The following is a 21,799-nucleotide window of genomic DNA, read 5'->3' as shown; positions in this document are numbered from 1 at the left end:
ATATAAACTGGCAGTTAAAAAAATTGTAAAGAAATCAACTTGCTCATTTTCGTTGTGTATTTTCGCTCTCAAGCATTTTCCATGAACTGCGTGTGGATTCATTGCCTGCATCGGATGACAAAGACTTGAGTATTGCTACTAAGGTAAAGTGGTCTCTTGTAAAATTAATTTTCTCACTCTGAATGTACTTTTGCAGAGTATTTACTTTTCAAATTTAGCAGTGGTTTACCTATCATTGTTTTATGGTGGTAATGGAAAGTTGGTCAGAGAAAAACATACATATGGCTAGTTGATTCAAAAAATGTGTTTAACTTTGGTAACTAACAAAGATTGATAAGTACTGTGACAGGGTGGGAGCTGAAAAAAAATGAATTGGAAAATTAGTAGTGACAGGAAAATCACATTAGGAAACGCTTTCTCCAATAGAGGAAATATGAAATTTGGTTAAGGTTTATTTGGATAAATACTAATACTTTGACTTTTAAATCATACGAGTGTGACTTTCTTAATATTTATGCCTGTATAAATCTTCAGTGGATCAAATTATTTGCAGTAATCATGGGATCCTCCTGGTGATTTTTAGTGGCAAAAATATTCAGCACATAGCATATAGCTTTTGTTCTTGGAAACTTATTATTTTGGTATCATATTGTTTTTACGAGAGATTGTTTTTCTACTTATATTATTGGTTCTGTAGTGAGACAAAAAAAATTAAAAATTGTAGAAAAATAACTGAGTGTGGTGGTGTACACCTGTAGTCCCTGCTACTTGGGAATTTGAGGCAGGAAGATTGCTTGAACCCAGGAGTTTGAGAACAGCCTGGGCAACATCGTATCTGATTTAAAAATATAAATTGTGGAAATATAGAAATTTAAATTTATGTTCTCAAAATGTGTATTGCAAAGGAATTTTTGTGTGGTTTATGAGTTGTCCATGAAGAGTTTATATAAGGCACTTCATCTAATTGAATAACATGTATTTTGCTGCAAATAACCAGTTCTAGAAGCAGAGACTCTTAATACCAACGGATGGTAAGACTTTATCATCATAATTTTGTCATTGTAGTTTATTTAAAATATTTATTTCACCAGGTGTGGAGACTCACCTGTAATCCCAGCAGTTTTGGAGGCCGAGGTCAGTAGATCACCTGAGTTCAGGAGTTCAAGATCAGCCTGGCCAACGTGGTGAAACCCTGTCTCTAAAAAAAACCAAAAACAAAATAAAACAAAAGCAGAAAAATTAACCAGGCGTGATGATGCATGCCTGTAATCCCAGCTGCTCAGGAGGCCAAGGTGGGAGAATCGCTTGAACCCGGGAGGCAGAGGTTGCAGTGAGCCAAGATCACACCATTGCACTCCAGCCTGAGTGACAGAGCAAGACTACATCTTAAAAAATAAAATAACCACTCAAAGTCCTCATATCATATTCTGAAATTTTGAATTTCAGAAGGTTTTCTATTTAGTTGTTTAAATAATCATTGGAAGCTCCTGCATACCATAAGCTACTGGAGGTCAGTAAACATATTTGTGTGTATCCTGGAGTACCTAGAATACAGTCTTCCATGTAAGAAGCATTTTACTTGTTGTTTTTTGAGATGGGGTTTCACTCTGTCCCAGGCTGGAGGGCACTGGTGAGAGCTTGGCTCACTCCGATCTCCATTTCCTGGGCTCAGGTGATCCTCACACCTCAGCCATCCCAGTAGTTGAAACAATAGAGCTATGTCACCATAGACCTGTGTCACCATGCTCAGCTGAGTTTTGTAGAGACAGGGTTTTGCCTTGTTGCCCAGGCTGGTCTTTAACTGTTGGGCTCAAGTGTTCTACCTGCCTCAGCCTCTCAAAGTGCTGGGTTACAGGCATAAGACATTCAGCCTTAATAGTTGTTTAATCTGAATAAATAGACAAATGAATTTTTATATAATGGAATGTTATAAGTAATATAATAAACCTAATGTATCTAATAATTAAATATTGTATTTAAAATATTGCTTACATTGTATTTTTTAATATTTAAGGGTGTATAAGTTTTGATATGTTATGTTGAGAAATTATGCCATAATTAAAAAGGAAATAAAATAGAAATAGGTCATCAGTAGCAAAGAGGGTTACAATATATTTTCTAGTATTATTCAACTGGAATCTTAACATTGAGATTTTAGATTAACATTTCTTAAGCTTTTTATTAGCTCCAACTCATGTTCTATTAAATATACCTTTTCAAGCCATACATTACTCTTTATTATTATTATACTGTAAGTTCTAGGGTACATGTGCACAATGTGTGGGTTTGTTACATGTGTATACATGTGCCATGTTGGTGTGCTGCACCCATTAACTCATCATTTACATTAGGTATATCTCCTAATGCTATCCCTCCCCCCTTCCTCCACCCCACGACAGGCCCCAGTGTGTGATGTTCCCCATCCTGTGTCCAAGTGTTCTCATTATTCAATTTCCACCTGTGAGTGAGAATATGTGGTGTTTGGTTTTCTGTCCTTGTGACCGTTTGCTCAGAATGATGGTTTCCAGCTTCATCCATGTCCTTACAAAGGACATGAACTCATCCTTTTTTATGGCTGCATAGTATTCCATGGTGTATATGTGCCACATTGTCTTAATCCAGTCTATCATTGATGGACATTTGGGTTGGTTCCAAGTCTTTGCTATTGTAAATAGTGCCGCAATAAACATACGTGTGCATGTGTCTTTGAGCAGCATGATTTATAATTCTTTGGGTATGTACCCAGTAATGGGATGGCTGGGTCAAATGGTATTTCTAGTTCTAGATCCTTGAGGAATCACCATACTGTCTTCCTCAAAGGATGAACTAGTTTACAGTCCCACCAACAGTGTAAAAGTACTCCTATTTCTCCACATCCTCTCCAGCACCTGTGGGTTCCTGACTTTTTAATGATCGTCATTGTAACTGGTGTGAGATGGTATCTCATTGTGGTTTTGATTTGCATTTCTCTGATGGCCAGTGATGATGATCATTTTTTCATGTGTCTGCCATACATTACTCTTTAGAATTCTGGTGACCAATTTTTTTCTGGGTGGAAAGCTGATTGAAAGTTCTAGTTTTCTCTTCTGTTATAATAATGTTCTTTCAGGTAGTGGTCGATGACCATATTTAGCTAATTGAATGTCTTATAGTAATAAACTCTATCACAGAAGTACTTACAAAAAACTAATTGTAGCATAAATATTAATTAGTATTATCAGGGATATGAAAGAGCAAAAGGCTCTGTTATAGATCTATTTCCCCATGTACTTTATTGTACTTCATGCTGTTTCTTCTCTTTCTTGGCTTAAGCTCATATTTCATTGACAAATTAGGTTTGTTTTTTGTTTGTATCTCTCTTCATTCTCACATTTTAAATTGAAATTTTTGGGGAGTCAGGGTCTTGCTCTGTTGCCCATGCTGCAGTGTAGTGGCATGATCTTGGCTCACTGCAGTATCCACCTCTCAGGCTCAAGTGATCCTCCCACATCAGCTTCCCAAGCAGCTGGGACTACAGGCACACACCATCATGCCTGACTCCTTTTGGTATTTTTTGAGCAGAGATGTGTTCTCATTATGTTGCCCAGGCTGGTCTCAAACTCCTGAACTCAAGCAATCCACCCACGTTGGCCTTGCAAAGGGCTGAGATTACAAGTATGAGCCACCATGGCTGGGCAGCATTGAGACTGATTTAAAGAAATTGATTAGGGCTGGGTGTGGTGGTGCACACTGCTTATCTCAACACTTTGGGAGGCAGAAGTGGAAGATTTACTTGAGCCCAGGAGTTTGAGACCAGCCTGGGCAGTATAATGAGGCCTTGTCTCTACAAAGATAACAATAAAAACATTAGCATGGCATGATGGTACGCACCTGTAGTTCCAGCTATTCAGGAAGTTGAGGTGGGAAGATTGCTTGAGGTCAGGAGTTTGAGACCACAGTGAGCCATAATCAGGCCCCTGCATTCTAGCCCTGGGTTGACAGAGTGAGACCCAGTTTCATAAAAAGAGATTGATAAGAAACTCTTGATGCAACTCATTATAATTTTAAAATGGAAACTAATTCTTGATATTACCTTAGCAGTGTGTCCCCGAGAAAGTGTCAGAGCCTTTACCTGGACCTTCGCATGAAAAAGGAAACAGAATAGTCGATGGACAAGGAGAAGGTGAGAACCGTATTTTATTTAAAAAGTCATTTGATGGAGGCCGGGTGCGGTGGCTCACGCCTGTAATCCCAGCACTTTGGGAGGCCGAAGCGGGCGGATCGCGAGGTCAGGAGATCCAGAACATCCTGGATAACATGGTGAAACCCCATCTCTACTAAAAATACAAAAAGCTAGCCAGGTGTTGTTGTGGGTGCCTGTAGTCCCAGCTACTCAGGAGGCTGAGGCAGGAGAATGGCTTGAACCCGGGAGGCAAAGCTTGCAGTGAGCGGAGATACCACCACTGCATTCCACCCTGGGCGACAGAGCAAGACTCCGTCTCAGAAAAAACAAAACAAAAAAAGGTCATTTGATGGAATGTTTCTTTGAAAATATGAGCACTAATAGAGTGTAATAGCTAAAGAAAGTGTCCTATTAACTGTATAATAAGTAAAGGAGAAGTGAAATGGTGATAAGTTGTATGTCTAACCGAGGGTCAGCAGTTGATTCTATCGGGAGTACCACTAAAGGAGCTGAGTTATGAGTTCCATTTTAAGATACTCTAAGACCTGAGGCAAGTCAGGAGAGAGGGAAGAGGAAATGAATAAAGAGAAAGAAAGAATGAGGAGAGCGGAGTGTACATGGAATAAATAAAAAAGCATATGCAGAGGTAAGTAATAGAGGATAGTAAAGGCAAATTGATCTGTAGAAGAAGGAAGAACATGGTGTTAGAAACAGGAAAGAAGATAAAGTGAGCTTCCAGTACGAAAATGTGTCAGAGAATTAGAATAACATTTTCCTTCTCTTGCTGTCATCCTCACTACTGGGGAGGCATTAAGGATTGAGGCACCTCACCACACAGACCTGTGTTTTGTCTACCATAGATGAACATCACCAAAAATGGTCAGCCATGTATAGCTATAATTTGTTTTTATAGAAAATGTTGTAACCTCATAGGATAGTATCATATAGGCCAAATTAACATAATTGAATAGTGTTGGGTGATTTATGGAGAAGAAATTAATTTGAGAAGTTATTGCCTGATTAAAAGTTCATTAGAAACATTATGGCTTACAATGTAGTATTAAATTGAGGGACATAATAGGGAAGAAATTGAGGCTAGGGCAAAAGGGCAATTAGGGTAAACCAATATGGAAGCACATCAGTGTAGAACAGGGCATTCAAATTGTCATGAATTAGTTGAGGAGCTTCTGGAAGGTGCACATTCTGATTCAGCAGGTATGGGAGTCTGCATTTCTCATGAGTACTCAGGTGATTTTGGTGCTGGTCCTTGGACACAGCTCTGAATAGCAAGGGAATAGCCTTCCTTTAAAGAACTCTGGAAAAAGAACCATTGGAGAGCAATTTAAAAAATAACAGAATCCAGGGAAAGCATTAATTTCCTTTTATTTCTGAGCATGATTCTAGCCACAGAGGAAGGAGAATGAGATGAAAACAGAGAGATTACAGGTGTATACTACTGCTGAATACAGATGAAAAAAGTGGTCACAATTATCCATAAAAAGCAGTTAGGAAGGGAAGCATCAGGATGACAGTTCTAAAAATCGATTTTTCAAAGGAAGAGGGATTGTGAAAGGACACGGAGGGAGGAAAGAAAGACATTTGCTGGGGTCTTGGGAGTTGAAGCCAAGTAAACTTGAGACAACTCACTTCCAGTTGCTTCAGCATATGCCCAGTCTCACAAAAGAGGTTATTGCTGTGGAGAGTACTGGAGGCAGGAGGGAGTGCCAGAGTTGGGGTAAACCACAGCAGCTCATTTCACTTGATAACTGTCAGGCCTCAGAGAGAGAAGTTTCACTGACATGAGGGAATAAGATGTGATTAAGTTGCATATAGATGCTTTGGCTAATTTTTTTTGAGACAGCCAGTTCTTTGATATGATAGCTGTTTTATAAAAGTCCTTTACAGTGTAAGATAATACACCAAACTTAGTTAATTTTAGAAGCAATCATATATAAAATTCATTCTGTGAATACCAAAATTCTCTTTTTCAATAAATACTGCACTGATTTTGAAATATAAATATGTTTTAATATCTAGCAAGTCTGTGGTAATTCAGTGTTTTCTTTTTTGATAAATATTTCGATATCGGAAGCTTATTCGACATGGTTTATTTTATGTGTTTTATGGACCGCCTTGCATGAGTGGATCAAGGAGCTCTAATTCAAGGCCAAATGAGGGGACAGGAGAAATGTAGGTGCTGCAGTAGCCCATGTGATCATGGGAAAAATGAGTAGTTTGATTAGCTGTCATTTCGTAAGTGTGTATACTAGCTGATCAATGTAGAACACTTTCTTTGATGAGAGGTGAATCACACATTCACCTGAACTGTCATCCCAACTGTGTATTTCCTCAGTGACAAGACAAGGGGAATTTGTTTGTGGCATGCTGGCAGCAATGCCTCTGATGTGTTGAGTTAAAATACTCTGTACATTCACCATGAGCTTTGACGTCGATTCCCTCAGGTTTGATTTGCTCCTCTGTTTAATGGTCCCTTTTCTCCTCATCAGTCCATGTGTTCACGGTGATATCCATGCTTTTCTATTTTAGGTATAGGCATTTGAAACATAATCTCACTACTGAAATGTAAACTGTGCATTTTAGGAATCCTATATTCCTATTTTCCTCATTATGTTTCTGTCATGTTGCTGTCCTAGGCAATGAAAAGAAGCCAAGAAGAACCCTCAAAACCTTAAGTAATTATTTTTATAGCCAGGCATGAGAATTCAGCTCGATAGTACCACTGCATGAATGTTTGGTTGGCCCTGTCATACTTACATATAATTGATGACATATCCCCTTTGCTTTGTAGGGCCTCCTGCAAAACATCCTTCCTTGAAGGTAATTAATTATGTATATTTTTGAATCACTAACTCCATGTTGTATAAAATATATATGATTTATGAATCATTTTCTTTTAAAACCCATTCAGCCTAGCACTGGAGTGGAAGATCCTGCTGTGAAAGGAGCGGTACAAAGAAAGAATGTACAGACATTGAGAGCAGGTACATTTAATGGAATACTGGAAATAAGTACATTCAATGATTGGAAGTACTCACATTATTCTTATTCCTAATTCTGTTTGTTCAAAATTGAATGGAAGGCATTGACATAAATGTTATTGTTGGTATCCATATTTGAATAAAAATAAATTTAGAAGCATAAAAAAGATTTTAAAAATGTAAGCTTTAACTCAGATGTTTCTCTTTTAATGTTTTGAATAGCATGAAGTTTTCAGTATAAAATTTTTATACCTGTCAGGGATTCAAAGCAGTGAATTTTGAGACTCTAAGATATTTCCAGTGAGTTAAGTGCTACTTGGAGTTCTGATCTTTACCTAGAGGAAAGCTTTACTTATTAACATGTCAGATTCTGTTTTAACTTTAGAGGCTTGCTGCTAGTGTTATTACACTGATGATCTGAAGCCAATCAGATGTTCTAATGAGCAAGACTGTGTGTGTAGGTGTATATATAGCTGTGTGTATGTGTGTGTTTGTGGCATCTTTGACTATTAAAAATGAGGAAAGTAATGATTCATTTGTAACTGGTAGACACAGTCTTTTAAAATGGTGATTTTGAGACTTTTTGGTGTTAAGGTTTTTAAAACATGATTGCATAGAGGCTACCGACACCATAAGTTGGTTGTTTTTCATTTCAATGCCCTTTTGAAATCTTTAACTATATTGTGATGCTCAGAAATAATATGCAGAATTTTTTATTTGTGTCCCAAAATGGTATGTGAGTGGTTATACACTTTACATACCTTTCTGCCACTTTCTTTGGTGTATTTTGTATTATATTTTCCAGATGTATCCACATTGATATGATTATCTCTGGTTTAATTCATTTTACACTTTTCATTGTATTCCCTTATACCACTTTACCACATTTAGTTAGACTCTCCTGTTGCTGATAAATGAAGAAAGAAAGAAAAATAAAAATAATGTCAGATTAAGTGGGCTTTTCTTTAATCAGTTTGTATTTATTAATATTTACTATATGAGATTTTAAAGTTGAAAAGTTCAGAATACAAGCATGCACCACCATATTTTATAAATGCCCTTAGAACTGTGACTCATGAGCCTTTAGCCTATGAAGTTAGGACGATTCATTTCTCTGAAGAAGTTTGTTGTGCTGTTCTCAGAAAAGAAAACTGAAAATAGCAAATGATATTGTCTTATTTGACCTCTTGGACATCTTTGAATGAAACTGCAACTCCAGGGATACTCAGATCAAAATTCAGAACTAATGTTTTGAACAATATAGTTTGTGAATGTCCAGTGGATCATGAGCCCTTGATGGGAAAATGACCTTTCAAGTTTCACTTTTGCATTTTTTGCTCTTTTCCTTGACTTGTCTTAAAAGCTTAAATTCAACCGTTTTATTTTTACAGAAACCAGAATATAACTTTTAAAATTTATGTCTGTCCTGTCTCACGGTGTTGTGTACTCTTCAGATCTTGTGTGAACATAGACTTACGTGGGAACAATTAGGTTTTTTGTTTGTTTGTTTGTGTTTTTGAGACAGAGTCTTGCTCTGTCACCAAGGCTGGAGTGCAGTGGCTCGGTCTTGACTCATTACCACCTCTGCCTCTCGGGTTCAAGCAATTCTCCTGCCTCAGCCCCTCGAGTAGCTGATTACTACCTGCATGTGCTACCATACCCTGCTAAATTCTCTATTTTTAGTAGAGATGGGGTTTCACCATGTTGGCCAGGCTGCTCTCAAACTCCTGATCTCAGGTGATCTGCCTGCCTCAGCTTGCCAGTATGCTGGGATTACAGGCAGGAGCCACTGTGCCAGGTACAAATAAGATTTTTAAGGCTATTATATTTTATACAATTCTTTGGTCTATGTGAATTCTGAAGGTATTCATGCATTGAGGGAAGATCATCTCAGTGTAATGAAAGCAGTTTTTAATGTATATTCATTAAAATTTTTTTTGAATTTTTTGTCTCTAGTACACAGAAACACACAATATTGTCATGGGTATTTGACCTTAATGTGTTCATGCACAAACTTAGTTATTCAAATATTTTCTTATCCCTGAAGAATCCTAATTATTAATAAAAAAATTTCTCATGGAAAACAACATATATATTAGAGATTGTTGAGTGATAAAGTAAATTGTAGTAAATAACAGAAGCTTAGAACAAGTTAAGTAAACTTGTCTGAGTTAATAGCAATTACAGGACTTTTAAAATACATTAGACCATGAGGGAGTAGTGTGTTTGTGGGGTACAGGACATCATGGTCCTGCTTCAGTGAAGAAAGAACTTTTACACCTTATTACAATTTGTATTACTATTTACATTCTAATAAAAACTTTATTTTCAGATATTTTAGATTATGTTTCTACTAGTTGAACCATCAATAGTAAGACTTTTCAAAGATTTGGGAAGTTATGAGTTGATGATAAATATCTGTATCACCATCCATGATCAAAAATCAGACAGCAACTATAAGACTTTGGACACGCGAACTTCATAGTTAAAGAAAGGATTAATCTTGGAGCTGTGTTTTTATCAGGGAATTATACTCTTCATTACCTCTGTGAATCGCAGTTATTAGAGTAGAAAGAGAGCAAAGAAGGGAAACAAACATAGAAAATTTTATTCTAGATTACCTCAGTTGGCTTCATGCTACCATAGTTCTAGCTTTTAAAAAGTCATTTTGTGGTCAAATGTACTTTGTGTTTACTCCCTTTATGCAGCCTACAACCAAACAGAATGCTTCTTAGCAAGGCATTTGTATTCTTCCCTTAAGGAAAGCAACATATAAATAACAAAGAGAATGAGGAGAAAGAGTAATTTCATTGAAGTTGGTATTTAACATAAATTTGTGTGCGGGTACCATGATTATATTTAGAATTTTGGGCCTGGAATAGAAAACCAGCTAGACGTCTACAGATTTCCTACTCAAACACAATATGCCTTTGTTTTATTTTTACATCTCTAATTTTGCAATTATTAGGTACAACTGTATGCATTGTCACTAAAAATATTAAATATTAAATAATATTAAATAATGCCTATGGCAAAACCAAATATTAAATAATGCCTATGGCTTTCTGTATTATAATGTTGATTTCCCCAATATTAATGGGAACCATTGAGCGTTTGCCTTGTGGTGTCTCCTCAGCTGTATTCACACATTCCATCACCTTGTCTTAATGGATAATCATGCACTATGAGTATGGGTTTTCAGAAGAGCTGTATCATTTAAAGATAACACAGGAGCATCAAATTTAATTCTGCTAGAATACCTGGTCTATTGATTAACTGCAGCTAATATGGGGTCTACTTCACATACAAGTTAAATTCAGTGCCCTTAATCAGTCATATGATCAGGTCAACAGTAATAAATTATGCAATATTTTTTCACCCCTATAGTTTTAATTTCTTTTTCCCCTTATGTCTAGAATTAACATTTTATTTTATAAAACATGATGATAATCTTCTAGAGTAGTGATGACGAAGTATAAATGCAAGGTTTCTTACCTATGCAAATGACTTGTTTGCTTCTATTTTCTCATGAGCTTGGTAGATCCAGGAAACAGAACTTTTAAAACAAAATCCCCATATGTGGCTGGGCGCGGTGGCTCGTGCCTGTAATCCCAGCACTTTGGGAGGCTGAGGCGGGCAGATAACCTGAGGTTGGGAGTTTGAGACCAGCCTGACCAACATGGAGAAACACATCTCTACTAAAAACACAAAATTAGCTGGGCATGGTGGCACATACCTGTAATTCCAGCTACTCGGGAGGCTGAGACAGGAGAATCACTTGAACCTGGGAGGCAGCAGTTGTGGTGAGCTGAGATTGCACCACTGCACTTCAGCCTGGGAAGCAAGAGTGAAACTCCATCTCAAACAACAACAACAGCAGCAGCAGCAGCAACAACCACCACAAAACCCAAATGCATTTCCTTGGCACAGTAAAACTGAAACAGAAAAAGTGTAAAGTAAATACAAGTAACTGAAACAGTTTATGTATATTATTTTACTTCTCATTTGATAAAATTTGTAAAGTAATGAGCAGAGTGTATTTCTCCAGGGACCCAGATATATACATTTATTCATTCAATAAAAATTCATTCTTATAATGGCCACTGATACTTGTATCCTAAATATTTCTGAAAACATCTCCTCAGGACTGCATCATCTTTGCAACACTGCCTTATATTTTATCTTTGTTCATTGATTTATATGCCTCAGAATTTTATGCTCCTCACAATAATTAGAGTTAATTATCTCTAATGCAAATAGATCTGTGAACCACTCCTGAATACCTATGTCCAAGCATCTTAAAGTTTTATATAAGGATTTCAGAAACTGATTTCTGGGTTGGGCATGGTGGCTCGTGTCTATAATCCCAGCACTTTGGGACGCTGAGGCAGGTGGATCATTTGAGGTCAGGAGTTCAAGACCAGCCTGGCCAACAAGGCGAAACCCCATCTCTAATAGAATACAAAAATTAGCAGGTGGTAATGGCACATGCCTGTAATCTCAGCTACTTGGGAGGCTGAGGCAGGAGAATTGCTTGAACCTGGGAGGCCGGGTTGCAGTGAGCCAAGATCATGCCACTGCACTCCAGTCTGGGAGACAGAGTAAGACCTTGTCCCAAAAAAAGAAAAGAAAAGGAAACTGATTTCTGCCCAAATCTCCATCTGTAGCCCTTTCCCCATCTGCCTTTTTCTCTGGAATTACTGAGCTGCTGGTAATGGCCCCCTCACCATTCCTCTTTTGCAGAGAAATACATACTCTCTTGGAGGCTTCTCTCCCTCTCTTGTTGCTGCCTGGCATGTGCTCACCCTTTCCTGCCCTCTGCCTCACTTAATCTGGCTAACCTTACTCTCTAAGTCTCAGCTCATGCATGATCTTTAGGAAAGCCATCCCTGACAGCTTTTATTTTCCTTCCTTATACCCCAGTGCCTAACACTTAGCAGGAACTCAATAAGTAATTATTTAGCAAAATTAAGACTGTTTATACAAAGATGATTCAAAAGATTGTCCTCTACAGTCTAGCAGCAAAGGGGATCGACATGTAAAGACATGATGTGCAGTTCAGGTGGTAAAGTGACACTGGAAAAATTGACAAAGTACTAGGGGACTCCAATGAAGCAGACATCTGTGTGTGTGGAGAAAGATAGCTAGAATCAAGGAAGACTTCACACAGCATTCTGAGCCTTTTTTTTTTCTTTTTCTGTTGTTGGAGACAAGTTTTTACTCTATCACCCAGGGTGGAGTGCGATGGTGTGATCGAGACTCACTGCAACCTCAAACTCCTGGGCTCGAGGAATCTTCCCACCTAAGCTTCTTGAGTAGCTGGGACTACAGGCACATATCACCATACCTGTCCAATTTTTTGTAGTCAAGGTTATCTATGGTTCCCAGGCTGGTCTTAAACTCCTGGCCTTGAGCAATTCTCCCATTTTGGCCTTCCAAAGTGCTGGGATTACAGATGTGAGCTATTATGCCCAGCCTACTTTCTGAGTCTTAAAAGATAAAAATATTTTTTTCAGAATAGTAGGGGAAAACATTTGCGATGTAAAAAATGGGGTGCACACTAATTAAGGTATAAACAACAATAATTTTGCAAATTATTAGTAACTGCCAACTCAATTAGTGTCCTGTTAAAAAGATACTGTTATGAAGTATAGTAAAGTGTTACATTGTATATTTTGACTGTATTTAAAAATTTTGTTTTGTTTCTAACAGTTTTGTTGATTTATGTTGGGTGGAACAATTTGTGAGTGACCCTGAGATTTCATATGGCTTGAACCTGGTGATATCTAGTGTCTCCCCAAGTGGTTTGTTGAAGTTTTGGATGATTAGAAGTATTTCTTAAAGAACTAAATATTTCAGTAAACATTAAGCTTCATTGAAACTCTCAAAATATAAAATACAAAGAAATGTTATTCTCCATTTATTTTTATATAGATTATAGTCTTTATCTAACTGTTCTTAGTTCATTTGAACTAAACCAGTGAATTTGTCAACAGAACAAGCCTTACCAGTGGCTTCAGAGGAAGAGCAAGAAAGGCATGAAAGAAGTGAAAAGAAGCAACCACAGGTATCTGAACATTTAAGTTTCTTGTTTAATATTGGGTTTTGTTTTTTTGCTTTAGTAACAAGGCATAGTCCAAATGACATGACCTTTTAGACTATACCTTTAGAATCCAATAGATCATAATTTTATATTTAATTTTTAAAATATTTTAACCAGTTATGAAACTTAAGATATTCTTACTATCTCTAGTAACTATTAGTTATTCTGGTAATTCTTACTATCTCTAGTAACTCATAGCTGTCTTTACCCTTGGAATTGAGGCAAGACATTTTCAGAATTATCTTGCTCTTTTATTTGTATAACCTTACTCATAATACAGAAGGTAACATGAAATATTGGGTTATATTATTAAGGAATAGAAATTATGAACAGTTTAACAACAGTGGCCACTGAGTTAAAGTAGTGTTAAAGGAGTCATCATTGCCAGTGGTTCAAATGTTGCAGTTTTATATTGCTGGTCACCAGTGCCGAGTTTAAAGATTTATTCTGTTTTGTGGTCACCAGTTGAGTTCTGTGTCTGTGTTCAGGGAGTGAATGGGGTCATAAAAATCAACGCAGTTGCCTATTAAGAGAATCCTACCTTGTGGAATGGGACCTTTGGTGTCAGGGTACAAACAATAACTTTATTTTGACATAAATACATAGTAAATGTTACTAAAATTTAAAAAATCCATCCACTATCACTAGTGGAACTTAAAATATATTAGAAGTGGATATAAGCAGAAAATCCATCTAGGTACATAACACTATCATAGTATATTATTTGAATTAGAATTTAAAATTTTGCTTCCCTTTCTTATTGGTGTTCAGTTTGGCTCTTAATAATTCAGTGTTTGCCTAGTCTCTAGTTAATCTTCAGAAACATACACGCACTGTAGGGGCTCACTTTTTCTGGTATGCTGAGGTAAAATCTTTGTAAGAGAGGAAGATTTTATAATACTACCTATCAGCTTTGAATTCATTTCTGGTAGATTTTACACATAATGCATTAAGTTTAATCCAAACAAATGCTAAGAGTTCAGCTTGCCAGTTCATATTTCTGTCCTATGTTAAGCCAAGGCAAATTATTTTTCACTTTTTAGTTACAATCCCATAATTTAAGAGTGGCAACACATAGATTAAGTTTCACAGTTAAATTTTAATTGTTTTCTAGTATTTTTGTTTATACTTGATTAAAGCTAATTTTAAAACATGCACTCTGACAGAAAAGACATCTGAGAAACAAAACAAGCAAATTTGTTTTCTATTTTGCACCTGCCAAAAAAAAAAAAGTCTCAAGAACCAGAACTGGGTAAGAATTTTGATAAAGGGAATAATCTGTCTGTATATTCATGACTTTCTTTAAAATTCATTACAAACAAGTTCAAGCTGAATATTGGTGAAAGTTTTGAAAACTCCAGAATTACTGCTTGCCCTGAGGAAGAGCTCCTACATAGTAACTCTAAAGAGGGACGAACAAAAAAGGAGTGCCCTCTAATCTGATGAGTCAGGTCCCTGATTGTGAGGAGGAAGATGCATCTGGAGGGTCTAACTCTGTGGCAGTCCAGGCAGCGCCTGAACAGAGGAAGCCCATGTCAAATGTCTTTTTATTCCATTCATACTCCAGGTCCCTGAAATACAGTTACCAGTCATCTTCTAAGCTTCATTTAAATGAAAATAAATCAGACTATAAAAATGATAGCAAACCAGACACATAGCTTGTTTCTAACACAGATGATGAAAATTTTTGTAATGATACAGAAACCAAAAAATTAAGGAACCCAGTAATTATGATTGAAATGAAAGATGATTAAGAGTTTGACATGCAAATGGCAAAAAATGTAAACCCAGATACCACTAATTGGAAATTGGACATTAGGCATTGGCTTCAGTCTAGAGATCCAGAAAGTCTTTTTGATTTGTTGTTTACCCACCCCAAAGAAATGAAGCATATGATTCAGATAGAAAGCCACAGTATTTCTGCTGCTACAGATACTTATGAAAACAGAAAACCAATACAGCGTTTATTCCAGAAGCCACTATATGGCAATCCCAGTGCTAACAACTACAGAAGCATGAATCTTGAATTATAAAATGTGAGTTATTCTTTGCCACATAGTGAGAGAACATCAACAATGTAGCTAGAAGACTTATGGGAAGATATTCCAAGGTCACCAACATGGCACATGAATACATATGAACAAACCTGCATGTTGTGCACATGTACCAGAACTTAAAGTATAATAATAATAATAATAAAAGAATGAGGTAGGCATGTTACAAGTTGAGTTCCTGGCTTTGGAGAAAAGCAAGTCCAACTTCAAAAAGACAGAGGTTCACTTGCTGCTTCTTTTTCCTCTTTATCAATTGTTTGATTTAGTCAAATTTTCTATTCAAGAAAATCTCGTGTACAGTTACAGTGGGGTTATCTAAATGTGTAATTATGTGTCAAAGTAGATTAGTTCTGCTATCTAAATAATGGTTCTGGAGAATGTTCTCATAATGTTTGTTCATTAATCAACCTATGTCTCACTATCAGTCTTCCAAGTGGCGTATGAGCTGGGAAACTAATTCAGCCACATACCATGTGACCTTCTGAACCAGATCAACATAAAGAAATTGCTAAAGAAACAAGCTCTAGATTCTAGATTCTTTTTTCTGTATTCATTTAGAGATGATTTACATTTATTTAATGATAGAATGGGAATACAATGGGAGGGAAGCAATGACTGAGACAAGCCACAAAAACACGTCTAGCCTTGAGATTTGCAACGAATATTCCCAGCCAAATGAGTCTGTTTAATGTGTTTTCATGCATGCAAGTTTATCTGCTTAGCTCAAACTGTTTGAACTTACAGTCCCATCATAGTTATTTCCAATATTTTTGAAAACAAACATATACTTACACATATTTTAAAAAATCACCATTCTGCAATATTTCTGTTGAATCAGACCTTACATTATGTTATTTAATAAAGTATGGTAAGTTTTGGCATGTATGATTTTTATCATATAAGAAGCATAATTTCTTAGCCAAAAATTTAGCCTTTGACTCTTTAGTAGAAAGTTGAGTTCTGTACATTGTGTTCTAAAGATAGACAAAAATCTAGAGATTTTCTTCTTTCAAAGTAAAAGCAGATGAGGCCTTTTACCACCCTCTGAGGCATTAAATTGCTTTGCTCAAGTTAGACTTTTAATATATCTGACTAATTTGATAATTTTATCTGGTAATTTATGTAATTCAGCAATATGGAATTGTATCATGTTATATGGTGCCATGAAATGCTAGTGAATGCCACCTCAAGAGCTCTGGATGAAACATTTAATATGTCTTGGTTGGTTTGACTCCCATTATCAGTAGATAATGCGGTTAAAGTAGGTAACTGTACCATATGTCTTCCACCTATAAACTTTTGTGGTAATTGAATGTGAAATCTGGGAAGCATCTCATTTTCCAGAATTCTGCACTAGAAACTCAGCAGTTTCACTCTGCTTCTTGTGTTGTGGCAAACGTTGGTTCCCATAATTCAAAGAGAACCTTTACTTTTTTTACTTTTTTGATATCACAGGATTCAAAAAAAAAAAAAGAGATAAAAGGCAGTGGGGAAAAGAGTAGCTCAGTACAGAAAAGGGAAAACTACTTTACTGTTCCTGAAGGCCTACAATGTCACATCCTCTTAATCTGGCTATTTCATGTAAAATCCAGGTAGTAAAGACAGAAGACATATGTTATGCCTGTGTCTTTTTATTTCTCTGTTTCTGCCAGCCAGATAGCATAAAAATTTATACCAGATAGCAAAGAGTGGATGGGAATAAAAGCACAAAATGGAGAAGAGCCCTTTTTGAAATTTTAGAAAATTCTTCTATTCACTCAAACAGAAATGAGCAGATTTGACAAAAATTTCGATGATAAAATAAGAGTATCTTATAATTATAATAATTATGTATAATGATAAAATTAAAGTAAGCACAAAATACTTTTATCATTAAAGTGATGATAACCTGAATCAAGTAAAAAAAATCAGGGAAAAAGTTCTTTTTATTGAATAAAATAATAACAATTATTATTCATCTTACTTTTATTAAAGGTCAAAGAAGGAAATAATACAAACAAAAGTGAAAAAATACAACTTTCAGAAAATATATGTGATAGTACATCTGCTGCTGCTGCTGGCAGATTAACCCAACAAAGAAAGATTGGGAAAACGTATCCTCAGCAATTTCCCAAGAAGCTGAAGGAAGAGCATGATAAGTAAGCCTATAGCAGTGTGTTTTTTTTTTGTTTGGTTTTGGGTTTTTTTTGTTTGTTTTTGTTTTTTTGAGATGGAGTTTCTCTCTTGTTGCCCAAGCTGGAGTGCAATGGTGTGATCTCAGCTCACTGCAACCTCTGCCTCCTGGGTTCAAGCGATTCTCCTGACTCAGTCTCCCTAGTAGCTGGGATTACAGGCATGTGCCACCATGCCCGGCTAATTTTTTGTATTTTTAGTAAAAATAGGATTTCACCATGTTAGCCAAGCTGGTCTTGAACTCCTGACTTCAGGTGTTCTGCCCACCTCGGCCTCCCAAAGTGCTGGGTTTACAGGAGTGAGCCACCGTGCCTGGCCGCCTATAGTAGTATTTCACAGGAGATAATTGTCATTGTGCTATAAACTAATTCAAAATTGGACTAATATTCCTTATGATTAACAAGTTTTATATTTTTACCAGGGGTATTTAGCCCTGCCTGGTAATCAGAAAAATGCAAATTAACATAAAGTAAGATATATTTTGTAAAGTCATGCTGATATTTAAGAAGTAATTACTAGTGTTGGCAAATGTGAGGAAAAAGGCATTCTCATGCACTGTTGGTATAGGAAATTAGTAAATTATTTCTGAAGGGTAACTTAGTGCTGTGTATCAAAATTTCAAATAGCCTGACATCCCTTTAACTCAACAACTCCACTTCTGGGACTAGATTTCACAGGAAAACATAACTTGTGTAAACATACACACACTTATTAAGGGCATTAATTATATATTACACATAATGAACAATAGGTTAATGAATATATAAAATATATGTAATAAGAAGGTGAATTGAAAGTATTAAGAAATAATTATAAAAAGTGTGGGGAAACAGATGTTAGACTCTTTAGCCTAGTTTTGGATGACAGTCATCTGCAGATATAGTTTGTGTGAGAGACATCTGAAGGTGTCATCTCACTCTGTAAATCATTTGGAGAAACACCTGCAATATTTCATAAAGATGAAAATTTATTTCTAGTGAACTTATACGCTTGTCAATAAATAGTAACTTTAAAAATTGAGTTGATTGTAAATGATCTTTTCTAATTAGGGAGTAATTATGACTGTGTGATTTAAAAAGGTAATTTTGAACCTGTAACTTTACTGAATTATCTCTGGTATCCTTTTTTATAATATATATTAGAGTGACTAGTAACAAAAACTTTAGCAGAATATTCTTTCCTTACTACTTTTCAAGTATATGCATTCTTTTGAAGATGTTGAAGTGAGAAATTAAATATCTGAGAACTGCAAAGGAAAAATAATCCAGAACATAGAAATTTTATTAGGATAATAAACAACATCTGCAGAGGTATATCACAGGATGAACTCTTTATTTTTTAACAAAATGAATTTTAAGATAAATGTCTTTATCTGCAGATGCACCTTAAAACAAGAAAATGAAGAAAAAACAAATGTTAATATGCTGTACAAAAAAAATAGAGAAGAATTAGAAAGGAAAGAGAAACAATATAAGAAAGAAGTTGAAGCAAAACAACTTGAACCAACTGTTCAGTCACTAGAGATGAAATCAAAGACTGCAAGAAATACTCCAAATTGGGTAAATCAATCTTTGGTAAAAATTCTATATTTTAAACTTTATCTTATCACTGTTACTTATAATATCCACTTGATTTAATATATATTGTTTAGGTCTAAAACCAGAAATGTTATCTCATTTTTAAAAATGAATGATGACACTTACAGGTACAATTATTAATATTTATTATAAATCTTGGCATCCACATAGGATATTATTTTATTACAAAGAGCTTTTGAAAACAATAATATGCCATAATATATACTTAGTGATAACCTATTGATAAAAATTTTGTTCCAGGTAAAATTTGTCCTTGTACTTTCCCCTATTTCATATTGATTACTGCACCTAATATTATAAAGAGGAAACAGAAATTATTGCAATCACAAATAATCTCATGATATTCTAAGAAGAGCTCTATAAATTTTATCTTATTTACTGTTGGTGTTTTGAAATAAAAGTTTTCTTTCATATTGATGTATTTACACCACAGAAGTAACTGTGATCTGTTGGAGAACTAGAAGTAGAGTCAGAAGTCCTGGGGAAAATCCTGTAGCTTGCTTATATTTTTAACATTTCTTTTTCAAAATTGTGGTAACTAGATGAGTTCATCAATGAATGTATATAGGAGTGACTAGTATAATGTCTAGTTTATGATTTAGTGAATGTAATTCTTATAACTGACTGTAAAAGTGTTAAAAGAGTCAAACTGAAATAGAATGTTATCGGTGAAACAGAACTGTAATAACTCTGGGAAATTTTATCTGTCCAAATACGTGTGAACAAAAGTTCTTACTATAGGGTGGTGTATGGGTTAGATATCAAAGTGTAAATGCAATTTTTTGATATATCTTAATTTAGTCAAATTTGTTAATGCTTTAATTTATGCTTTTGAGTTTGTTGTAATTCAGGGAAAGGCTTTTCCAATTCTGATATTCTTAAAAATTCTCTGGTGTGCGTGTGTGTGTTTACTTTTATAAATTCATTGACTCTAAATACATTTCTGAACTTTCTGGAATTTATGCTCTATAAGGTTCAAAGTTTTGCTTCAACTTTTTCTCCAGGTGGATATCCACTTATGGTAAACTTTTTAGTGTACGGATGTGCAGGTTATTCTTTAACTTCAGAGGTAATCATGATATGATATTTTATTGAGCACTAGCTAAAACTTTCTTTTGTTTTATTTAGGATTTTCATAATCATGAAGAAACGAAAGGTCTGATGGATGAAAATTGCATTTTGAAGGCAGATATTGCCATACTCAGGAAATATGTACAATGAAAAATGACAACTTGGAAAAAGAAAATAAATATCTTAAGGACATTAAAATTGTTAAAGAAACAAATGCTGCCCTTGAAAAGTATATAAAACTCAATGAGGAAATGATAACAGAAACAGCATTCCGGTATCAACAAGAGCTTAATGATCTCAAGGCTGAGAATACAAGGCTCAATGCCGAACTGTTGAAGGAAAAAGAAAGCAAGAAAAGACTGGAAGCTGACATTGAATCTTATCAGTCTAGACTGGCTGCTGCTATAAGTAAACACAGTGAAAGTGTGAAAACAGAAAGAAACCTAAAACTTGCTTTAGAGAGAACACAAGATGTTTCTGTACAAGTAGAAATGAGTTCTGCTATTTCCAAAGTAAAAGACGAGAATGAGTTTCTTACTGAACAACTTTCTGAAACACAAATTACATTCAATGCCTTAAAAGATAAGTTCCGTAAGACAAGAGATAGTCTCAGAAAAAAGTCATTGGCTTTAGAAACTGTACAAAACGACCTAAGGCAAACACAGCAGCAAACACAGGAAATGAAAGAGATGTATCAAAATGCAGAAGCTAAAGTGAATAATTCCACTGGAAAGTGGAACTGTGTAGAAGAGAGGATATGTCACCTCCAACGTGAAAATGCGTGGCTTGTACAGCAACTAGATGACGTTCATCAGAAAGAGGATCATAAAGATATAGTAACTAATATCCAAAGAGGCTTTATTGAGAGTGGAAAGAAAGACCTCTTACTAGAAGAGAAAAGTAAGAAGCTAATGAATGAATGTGATCATTTAAAAGAAAGTCTCTTTCAGTATGAGAGAGAGAAAGCAGAAGGAGTAGTATCAAGGAAGATAAATATTTTCAAACTTCTAGAAAGAAAATTTAAACATTTGGTTCTGGATACATGTTGAACTTAGTTGAATATAAAAATCTAGATAAAAAGTGTGTTTACCATACTGTATAATTCCATTTACATGAAGCATCCAGAAAAGATAAATGTATAGGGACAAAAAGTAGATTAATGTTTGCAAGGGGCTGGGGCTGGAAGCTGGTAGTGACTGCTAATGGGCATGAGGAATCTTACAGTGATGGAAATGCTCTAAAGTTGGATTGTAGAGATGGCTGCACAACTCAGTAAATGTACTAAAAATCTTTTAACTTTAAGTTAAAACAGATACATTCTATAGTATGTAAATTATATTTCAACAAAGCTGTTTTAATAAAAAAAGGAAAAATGTGTTTACTATATCGGCTTAGAAACATGCCTCATTTCTAGGAAATAAAAGAGGTGAGAGATGATTTACTTTGAGAAAAGACATTGTGTCACCTATGAAGTTTTATTAGGCACAGAGTCATATTTTAAGGTAGATAGTTCTGTACTGCTGAAATAGTAATTTTAATGTCTTTATGTTGCCACATGTTAAGACCATAATGTAGTTATAAATGGAAATGTTTACACCTGAAGTATTTTCAAATTAAAATTTAATTAAGTGATTTTCTTC

The 21,799-nt window shown here is 35.4% G+C and overlaps 1 protein-coding gene across 1 annotated transcript in view; it reads left to right on the top strand.

Annotated features, from left to right (window-relative positions):
- Positions 1-21,183, top strand: part of LOC129397142 (ankyrin repeat domain-containing protein 20B-like) — a 42,104-nt gene extending 20,921 nt beyond the window's left edge. Inside the window, 10 exon segments of the mRNA XM_055107698.1 lie at positions 74-143; positions 4,078-4,162; positions 6,972-7,000; positions 7,092-7,164; positions 13,158-13,228; positions 17,293-17,456; positions 18,869-19,049; positions 20,217-20,286; positions 20,289-21,131; positions 21,134-21,183. Coding sequence (XP_054963673.1) covers positions 74-143; positions 4,078-4,162; positions 6,972-7,000; positions 7,092-7,164; positions 13,158-13,228; positions 17,293-17,456; positions 18,869-19,049; positions 20,217-20,286; positions 20,289-21,131; positions 21,134-21,183 — 1,636 coding nt within the window.
- Positions 21,184-21,799: the final 616 nt, after the last annotated feature.

Source organism: Pan paniscus, chromosome 12, assembly GCF_029289425.2.
Source record: "Pan paniscus chromosome 12, NHGRI_mPanPan1-v2.0_pri, whole genome shotgun sequence".
Classification (NCBI taxonomy): domain Eukaryota; kingdom Metazoa; phylum Chordata; class Mammalia; order Primates; family Hominidae; genus Pan; species Pan paniscus.
Note: the sequence above shows the minus strand (reverse complement) of the source record. Positions and strands in the feature narration are given on the sequence as shown.